Source organism: Arachis ipaensis, chromosome B7 (assembly GCF_059453495.1).
Source record: "Arachis ipaensis isolate K30076 ecotype BB chromosome B7, ASM5945349v1, whole genome shotgun sequence".
Lineage (NCBI taxonomy): Eukaryota > Viridiplantae > Streptophyta > Magnoliopsida > Fabales > Fabaceae > Arachis > Arachis ipaensis.
Window position 1 is genome coordinate 14,561,648 of NC_142442.1, and position 9,847 is coordinate 14,571,494.

At 32.5% G+C, this 9,847-nt stretch overlaps 1 protein-coding gene across 1 annotated transcript; it reads left to right on the plus strand.

Moving 5' to 3' along the window:
- The first annotated feature begins 921 nt into the window (after positions 1-921).
- On the plus strand, positions 922-5,569 carry LOC107606758 (uncharacterized). The gene is made up of 10 exons (XM_088493693.1): positions 922-1,763; positions 1,884-2,021; positions 2,405-2,596; positions 3,328-3,465; positions 3,561-3,682; positions 3,831-3,963; positions 4,089-4,218; positions 4,355-4,434; positions 4,581-4,715; positions 5,070-5,569. The coding sequence occupies exons 1-10, from the start codon at positions 1,224-1,226 to the stop codon at positions 5,292-5,294; spliced, it is 1,833 nt and encodes a 610-aa protein (XP_088349819.1). The 5' UTR covers positions 922-1,223; the 3' UTR covers positions 5,295-5,569.
- The last annotated feature ends 4,278 nt before the right edge of the window (positions 5,570-9,847 follow it).

Consider the following 9,847-nt stretch of genomic DNA (forward strand, 5'->3'; position numbering starts at 1 on the left):
ATTTTAATTCAATTTTAAAAATAAAATTAAATTAATGTAATACAAATCGTAATATATTTTATCTTTTAGATAAGATTGATTTTATTTTTTAAATTGATATAAATCAAATTGTCACCACTTTTTTTTTTCCCTTTTCTTTATTAGCCATATTTTCTGCCCAAAATTATACATATCTCGTACCACAATGTATAGAATCGTCGTAAAACACAAATATATCATTTTTCTATTTCGGTTTAAATTGGTAATTCACATCAAAATTTTATTTAAATAAAAAATCTCCTTAAGTGCTTCTTTATTTAACAAAATCAAAATCAATAAAAGTATAGGAGAAGTATTTTTTAGAAGCCCTAACTTTTCTTCTTTTGAAAAAAGAAATTAATTTTTATAAAAACTTAAAAAGTTATTCAATAATAAAACAGAATGTCAAAATCTATTGAATGTAAATTAATTTTGTATTTCCTTTTTTTTTAAAACCACAATTTTTTATTTTTATCTTTTTGGTAGTAACTTATATCCATATATAACCAAACTGAGATTTGCAAACGCGTTGGCGTTGCAAAATCTTGTAATTAATTACTTTCCTGAAAAAGAAATTCGTAACCAGAATGAATGATGCATGAACCAAAATCCAAATGCTGGTTTACGTCGCCCAAAAATGCTATTTTCTGGCATCTCTGAAACTAGGATGAGGCGAAGATAGAGAAGATCACAGTTAAAAAGAAACAGAACAAGAAAATTCAACTACCGAAATACGAAAAAAAATTGGCAAAAACTAAAAAAATTTCTTTAACAACCACGTAAAGTTATCCAACAATACGAAATGAATTTTTATCTTTTGCAATTAATGATAATTCATCTTTCCGTTATCTTAAAAGATACTAACTTATCTTATAAAAATATTATTAAAATTTAAGTATGAAAATATCCAATTTAAATTGGCAGCTGGTTACTCTCTTAATTATTTTTTCCTCGAAAGGAAACGGATAAAATGCTATTCTCGTAATTCAAGAAGGGATCGATGTCAAAGTGAAGAAGAAGACGAAAAAAACCCCCACGTGTCCTTTCACCCACACTCCCTAGTGCTCCCTCTGCTCTGTCTCCATGTTCCTCTGTCATCACTTCTGAATCTCATAAGTCATAAGCCAAACACGACCTTACTCATCACAACAATCCAACACTCTCTATCTCTGAAACAACATAACTCCAATTCTGAATAAAACAAGATGGAAACAGAAGAAGAGAATTCACTTAACGCAGCACTAATAGAAGCTATTCTCAGGGAGCAAGAGGAAGAAGATCAAGCTCACAGAAGAAGAGCAACGTTTAATTATGTACCCCCGCCGCAGCTGAACAACCAATGGCAAACGGTTTCCTATAACAAACGGAACCGGAACAAATCCTCTAAGCAGTCTGTAACCGCCGATCTTGACGGTGCCGCCGCCTCTTCCTCCTCTGCTGCAGCTTCTGATTCTGTCTTCAGCTCCGTTGAGCGCCACTCCGAGGAGCGTCGACGCCGGATCGCTGAGGCTCAGATCGCCGGCGATAATGCCTCGTCCGATGCTGCTCCGCAGAGATCGCTGCGGCATTCCGATGATGATGAGGACGATGACGGTGGCGATGCCGACCAGGGAGGTGCTCTGAATGGCTCTTCTCAGGCGAAGAAGGTGAAACAAAAGAAGCCGAAGAAGCCAAAGGTGACGGTGTCAGAGGCATCTTCAACGATCAATGCTGATGATCTTGCCGCGTTTCTCGCTGAGATCACGGTGAGTTTTGAAACTCAATTTCGGTTTTGATTTTTTGAGATTGCTTCTGATTTCAAGTTTGAGATTGATCTGAATTGTGATTTGTGGAAATTTGAATGTGCGTGTGTTTTGGTGGTGCAGGCTTCATATGAATCTCAGGAAGACATTTTGTTGATGCGATTTGCTGATTATTTTGGCCGCGCCTTCTCATCTGTTGGAGGAGCTCAATTCCCATGGTTTAAGACTTTCAAAGAATCTCCAGTTGTAAAGATTGTTGATGTAAGTTGTCTTTTTTCCCCCCTTCCTATAACGAAAGAAAAGAAACAAAAGGCTTTATTCGGCTTATGATTAGAAGGTGATAGATGTAAGCTTTTTGTTGGATTTCGCTTTGTTCTCTCACCTAATGTTTGCAACTGTGAAGTGCAAGTATTGCTTGTTTGCTTTGGTTTGGAAGGGAATGTTTTGATTGATTTATTTATTTTGACATTTTAAATTGCTTTTTGAAAAGGTTGATTCCCGTGACTTATCAGATTTTTTTCAATGATTGATCTGTTAGGTCTCTGGTGCTCTATTTTATGGTCAGCATCATCTTTTGTTGCTTAGATAGTAGCAATTCTGTTAACTAATTGTTTTAAGTGTTTCTTATTTGCGTTTCCCCATAGATCCCTCTTTCACATATCTCGGAGGATATTTATAAATTATCAACTGAATGGATTGGCCATCGATCATCCGAAGCACTTGGGTCCTTTGTGCTATGGTCGTTGGACAGCATTCTTGCAGACCTTACAATTCATCAGGGTGTTGTTAAGGGAAATAAAAAGGTAGTCCAGCAGCAACCTTCGGCAAAATCTCAGGTACCATACTGCAGCAGAATTTTTATGTTTGTCTTTGTTTATTTATTGGTTTTGACTAATTTTTTAGGCTCAGATCTTGAAAATCTTTCATGTGGTTCCTTAGAGTGTTTTTACAAGGTTTGCAAGTTTAGAGTTTTGGAGAAGGGATGTAAGGTAAGGGTTTGAGAAGTAAAAAAGACTTTACACTTCAAGCTCTTGCCTTCCTTCACCTTCAAAACAAAAACTCACAAACACCCATAGTTTTGTTATCAAGAGTTACTAATGCATGATTAGCTTGTAAAAACTACATGAAAATTTGGGGGGGGGGTTTAATTTATCCTATCAGGCTAGAACCAAGTTCGGATGTTAGTGGACTGGTGGAAATACATGCCTCCTTGGACAGTAGTGTATGAGAGTCTGATCCTCAATTCTTGATAATTTTAGGTTTGATTTTCTGTAATTATAGCCCTGTTCAATGTGAAAAAAATGTACTCTTAGTCTCTCACCGCTATGATATTTCGGAAAGGGTATATGTCCTTATCTGGTCATCTGTAGTGTCACTTCTTTAAGCATACTTCGAATACTTTTTTACTACTTATTGATAGTTAGAACATTGTCCCCTAATTAAATATAGTTATGGAAATACCAGTCAAAAACCTTGTATTGCTTTATGCTTATTGTCCACATATGACTTATACAACATATGATTAACCTCTGTTTGATGTTAACATGGTATATCATTTGAACTACAGGTTGCCATATTTGTGGCTTTAGCGATGATAATTCGACGAAAACCTGATGTCATGATTAGTTTATTGCCAATAATGAAGGAGAGTCAAAAATATCAAGGTCAGGATAAACTTCCTCTCATTATTTGGGTGATAGCTCAGGTGACTGTTTTCAACATGACTTAGCACCTTCTTGCCACATCCGAAAATATGAATTATTTTTTTATGGATTTTTAACCTGATAATAATTTGTCTAGGCTTCTCAAGGAGATTTAGTTGTAGGGTTGTACTTGTGGGTCTCTCTTCTCTTACCTATGCTCTGCGGCAAATCCAGTTGTAATCCGCAGTCGAGAGACTTGATTTTGCAGTTGGTTGAAAGGTTAGGAATCTTTTTATCTATTTTCCCTAATTCTTCATGTAAGAGGTGCAGAATTGATCGCTGATCCTTTTCTTTTTTTATTTTATTTCTTTGTTTTATTTTTTTATTTTTTTATGAATTTGCTCTGTTGTATTTCTTTTCTGAACAGAATTATTGCATATCCTAAAGCTCGTCCTATCTTGCTAAATGGGGCTGTCAGAAAGGGGGAGCGCGTTGTGCCGCCATCAGCTCTTGACACTCTATTGAGAATCACTTTCCCTCCTCCTTCAGCCCGGGTCAAAGTAGAAGTTCCTCTATTTTTCTTTTCTTTTTTGGGGATTAAATCTTGTAATTCATCTAATGATGTGGATTGCAATCTTTAGTTACTCATCCGTTATTTTCTCTTTTCCTCGTATATCTATTTAAGGCCACTGAGAGATTTGCAGCTGTTTATCCAACATTAAAGGAGGTAGCCCTGGCGGGATCGCCTGGAAGCAAAGCAACAAAGCAACTTGCGCAGCAGATATTAAGCTTTGCAATTAAAGCTGCTGGAGAAGGTAATGCCCAGTTAATGTAGATTGTATAGTGTGTGTTGCTTTTCTTTTGCATGCTGTCTTCAGTATCTACTGAAGAGTTCAAGGAGTTGGTGTTTTCCTTTTAGTGTGAAAGCTAAGATGGTTTATTCTCTTACAGCCAATTCTGACCTATCAAAGGAGGCAAGTGACATTGTTATGTGGTGCTTGGCTCAGAACCCTGAATGTTACAAGCAATGGGTGAGCACAACAGAATAATATTCCATTTCTTTTTTCGATGTTGAATTTTTCATTTGTTTCCTTCCCTATATTAGTCTTTAGGTCATCGCCAAGTGACTCTTTCCCTACTTACTAATATGAATATGTAATTGAATGCTTGGAAACAGGATTCGCTATATATGGATAACCTTGAAGTAAGTATTGTTGTATTGAGAAAGCTTTCTGATGACTGGAAGGAACACATCATCACACATTCAAGTTCTGATCTTTTAAGTGAAGCTCTCAAAAGCTTCATCCAGAAGGTAAATTGTTTTCTTTTCTTTTAAGTCAATACATTTGCATCACTACTCTTTTAAGTGACCTATCTGTTGCATTTTTAATTGGTAGGCATTAGAAGTGTTGTCTGATTTTGATGTTAAATTTTATTGAATGTAATTCAATGTCCTTAAACTCGTTAATCTCTGCATATGTTTCAATAAGATTGTGTGTGACATAATTAGGAAATTTGTAGTCCAATATAGAGAACCTATGTGATGTTCTTGTGTCAGCTAATTCATTCTAGAGGATTCATTTTATTTTATCTTAATCCTGATTTTGATTCACTGTATTTGTAACCGGAAAAACCTCATCTCTCTCGCTTAATTTGTCTTTCATAGAATGAAGAGGGTTTGTCTAAGGTGGAGGACGGTGCTCGCCTTGCATTATTGAAGGATGCTGACAAGCACTGCAAAGTTATTCTGCGGCAATTGTCGCAAGGTCATGGATGCATGAAGAGCATGGCATTCGTTTCTATTGTACTTGCTGTTGGTGCTGTTTTCTTGTCGCAGAACATGCATTTCTTGGATTATAAGAAACTGTCAGAGATGTTGAACCTGTCCTAGGTTGGCATGGACGAGGACCATTTAACTTACAACAGTCCAAAACATAGTGAAATCAAACAAAAATGGGGTACGCATAGGGGGTCATGTGTGTTCCCTAGATGTAGGTCAATTTGAGAAATAACTTTCTCCACAGTTAAAAGGCTTTGTTATTTATTGATCTAAGATAAGTGTGTGCCCAAATGGCTATAGAGGAAATTTATATGAAGTTGAAACAAATTGTGATTGGAAGCAAATTTTGAAGGGTTTTAATTCATATTTGTTCTCATTCTGGTTTATTCTTGGATTTCTTTGTTATGCACATTCTTGGGACCGGAATAATATTTTCTTTTGAGATTATTTTTTATATATTTAACATGTTGAAAAAAAATTAAATTTTCTTTTAAAATTTTCTTACTATATGTGGACAAGACCATTTTTAGCAAAAATCTTATCCTTGATACGAAGCATTAAAGAGTATGTTTGAGAAGTAACAGAAGTTTTTTTTGTATTATAAAAAGTCACATTAGACGTGATTGTCAAAGAAAAGCTTTTAGCTTTTTAAAAAGTTAATTCACAATCTTTTGAAGAAGTATAAATATAGAATTTCTTTTTTTTTATAAGTCATTCTGTTACTTCCGTAAAAAAATTGACTTCAAAACAAAAAAATTCTACTTTTATTTTTGGTTCTGTGAAAAAATTTGTGTTTGCTGAAAATATTAATCCTCTAATACCATTTTCACTGCAAGTTTCATCTGCTAGAAACACTAGCTTTCCACTACTATTTGTTGTGTGTGTTATGAAATCTCAGTTTTAATTTCATTTTTTACTTGTGATTTTATTTTGATATAGCTTGCTATTATTTGTATAGTTAGTTATAGCAAGTTTTTTTTCCCAATAAAATAGGAGGGAGTTTTAATAGGAGTAAAAAAAAATTAAAAAACAGCAACAAAATATACATTAACACACATTTTACATTTATTTTTTATTTTCACCTACTATATCATACACAATAAAACAGTAAACACTAACTACACAATAATTTTTTTGGCATTACCATCAAAATTAGTGTGAATTAGAATTTTGTTACTATGCACCACATACAAGAACACCGTTATGGATGAGTAGAAGAACCAATTTCTAATGATATTAGTTGGAAAGAATCGAATGCTGAAAGCGCTAGAAAAATGAAACTAATAAGAGAACAAATAAAGAATCAATTGCCTAATCAAATGTAATCTTAATGATTAGATTATGTAAAATCTACATTTAATATCGAAAAGTATTTCTTATCATCATTATTTTAATATCTATTTTTTTATGTAAAAAAAAATTATATTTTTTGAGTTATTTATCCAAACGCTACAATTTTAAAATAAATATTTCTATAACTAAAAATTTAAATATAAAATAATGTATTTATATGTTACTATTAATAAAAATTTTTATACTTTAAATTTTTTCTCAAAAAAAAAAAATTATTTAAATTATTTATTTAAATTGGGCCTAATTGTAGAGGTGGTAAAATTTTCAAAGACACAAAATACAGCCAATGAAGATTTAAAGATGGAAAATTTTTTCGATAAGACGAAAATGAAAAAAAAAAAAAAACCGAGGCAAATGGGAACTCAAGCAGGGATTCCCGCCCCCATCTTCCTTAATTATTCTTAAAATTTTAGTTATAGATATTTCTGGTGGTCCGTATTGTGGTGACTAGGTAGACAACCTTTGACCCACTAATGTACAGGTACACGTTGGTTTAAGATTACATTGGTTCTCACTAAAATAAAAGATTGATTGAGTAATGTATTAAATTGATTCTTATGTTTGGAGGTAATTTTGTTTTAATTTTTAAAGTTTAAAGTATTTTATTTAAATTTAAAAAAGTTTTATTTATTTTTATTTAAATTATAAAAAAATGATAAATAAATGTATTGATACATCTATAGTTGATTTTGTGCTTTTAGAGCTTTGTACTTATTTTTCAGATTATCGACCTTGTTCTTATACTGCTGTTATATAGGACATTTTGTTAATTATTTAATTTTGACCTCATGGTGGGACTAAATTGAAGCTAAATGAAATTTTTTTGGATTTAAATAGGACACTTTAAACTTTAAAGACCAAAACAGGATTACGCCCAAACATAGGGGACCAATTTAGTATTTTACCCAAAAAAGATTACATCGGTTTAAGATTCCAAGTGCGGCAACGAGAGAGTAATGCATGTGCTTTGAGATAGGGGTGGCAACGGGGCGGGTAGGGGCGGGTTTTTGCTCTACCCAACCCCGCCCCGCCCTACAAAAAACCCGCATCAAACCCGTCCCGCCCTACCCGCGGGTTGTAAAATGTTAAACCCTAACCCGCCCCGCCCCTACCCGCCCCTATAATTATTAAATCCAACAAAAAAATTAAATTTTAAAAATTATATAACCACAATTTACATACATAATATAAATTAAAGTAAAAATTTATATATGATATAATATTATTAATCATTTTACTAATTATTTTATATATGTTACGTATATTATATATTAAAAATATATATATTTACATATATATTATATATACCGGGGCGGGTAGGGGCGGGTTCAACCTAAACCCGACCCCGCCCCGCCCCGCCCAAGAACCCGCACCGTGAAAACCCGCCCCGGTGCGGGGGCGGGTAATTACCCGCCCCGAACGGGTAGGGGCGGGGTGGGTACCCGCGGGTTCGGGTAGTGTTGCCACCCCTACTTTGAGAGAGTTAAACCTCAAAATAGTCACTGAGATTGACATTGTGCACTAAAATCATCGTTGATATTCTAATTGCACTAATTTCGTCTCTGAGATCGACAAAAGTGCACTATATTAGTCTCTGACCCATTTTTTATTAGCGACGTGATGACATGGCTTGATGACGTAGGCTGTTAGTGACACGTCATTTCATGGTTTGGCCACGTATAATGATATGGTGGTGTGATGACCAGTGACACGTGGCATGTTGATGTGGATGGTTGTGCCACGTGTTGTAACAGTATTCGTCCACGTGTCATCCATTATGTCATCATTATAGACAAGGACGGTTCTACATATAAGGATGTGGGGGCAAGCGTCCCCACTACAATTTGAAATTTTTTAGTATATAATAATAATATTTTTTTGTCCCTATTAAATTATTGATTTTGACTCCACAACAAAATTTTACTCAACTTTTGAAACTTTATATTCAATTTGAGAATTTCATATTAAATGTGTTATAATGATCAATTTTCAAATTTAAATAAGATTAATATTATTTTTTAGAAATCGACTTGAAAGAATATTATTGATCCATTAATATTTCTTCTTTTGAAGTTAGTTTTAGTTTTTTTATAACAACTACATCAATTGAAAGAACTTTTTGAATTATGAATATCATTAAGACCTAATTGTATGGGATGTGAATTTTTAAATGATCATTTAGTGATATATGTAGATAAAAAAATATTTCAATTGTATTGTTAAAAAAAAAGATTATTCATTTTTTTTTAAATATAAAACTTTAAAAAAAAGAATTTTAAATTATATGTTATTATTTAAATTAGTATTTTAGTATTTAATTTGATAAATAAATATTTTAAAGATTGATCATATTCTATAATAATAATAATAATAATAATAATAATAATAATAGTTATAGTTATGCTACACCTGCATAAAAAATAATCATTCGTAAGAATATATATTTAAATACAAAATATATATTAAAATTGAGTTAAAAAACACATGTATTTATACATAAATAATTTGGTAGTTAATTTTTTATGTACATATAATATTTTTTATAAAAATTATTATCGTATTATATATATATTTTGTCTCCATTATTAAAATTTTCTGGATCCATCACTGATTATAGATGCACTAAATTAGTCCTTCACTTTGCATTAAGTGACTCATTTTAGTCCCTGAAATTGAATGTCGTGCACCAAATTAGTTCCTTCACCAGTTTTTTCTCCTTTTTTTTCTATAAATTCAAAATTCTCAATATCTTTAAATGCATTAATTTCAATTCTATTTTTTCACATGTTATTCAAATACAAGTGATTTTATAAAATATTTTTTCTCTTACGAATATTCCTAACCACCGTCTTGGAGTTGACGTGAAGACATATCAAGCACTCACTACCATCTCTGACCTCTTTCAGTGCTTTTATAAAATATTTTTTCTCTTGTGGATACCCTTAACTACCGTCTTGGAGTTGATATGAAGTCATTTCAAGTATCATCGCTACCATCTCCGACCTCTTTCGTCTAGACTGAAGAGGTCGGAGATGGTAGTGAGAGCGCTTGAAGTATCTTCAGTCTAGTCCATTTATACATAACAGAAACGTGTATTTCATAAGAAAAAATATTTATTTTAATTATTGATTTCTTGTTAAAAACACATTTTTTTATGAAAAATGTGTCTAATCAATCATATAATTCTTTTTTTATAATATTCTTATATATTACAAAATTTACCAATGTTAAATTATATAAAAAATTATATAATTAAAATTAAAATCGTAAATTTTTTTATGAAAACACTTGTATTTAAATGCCATATGAAA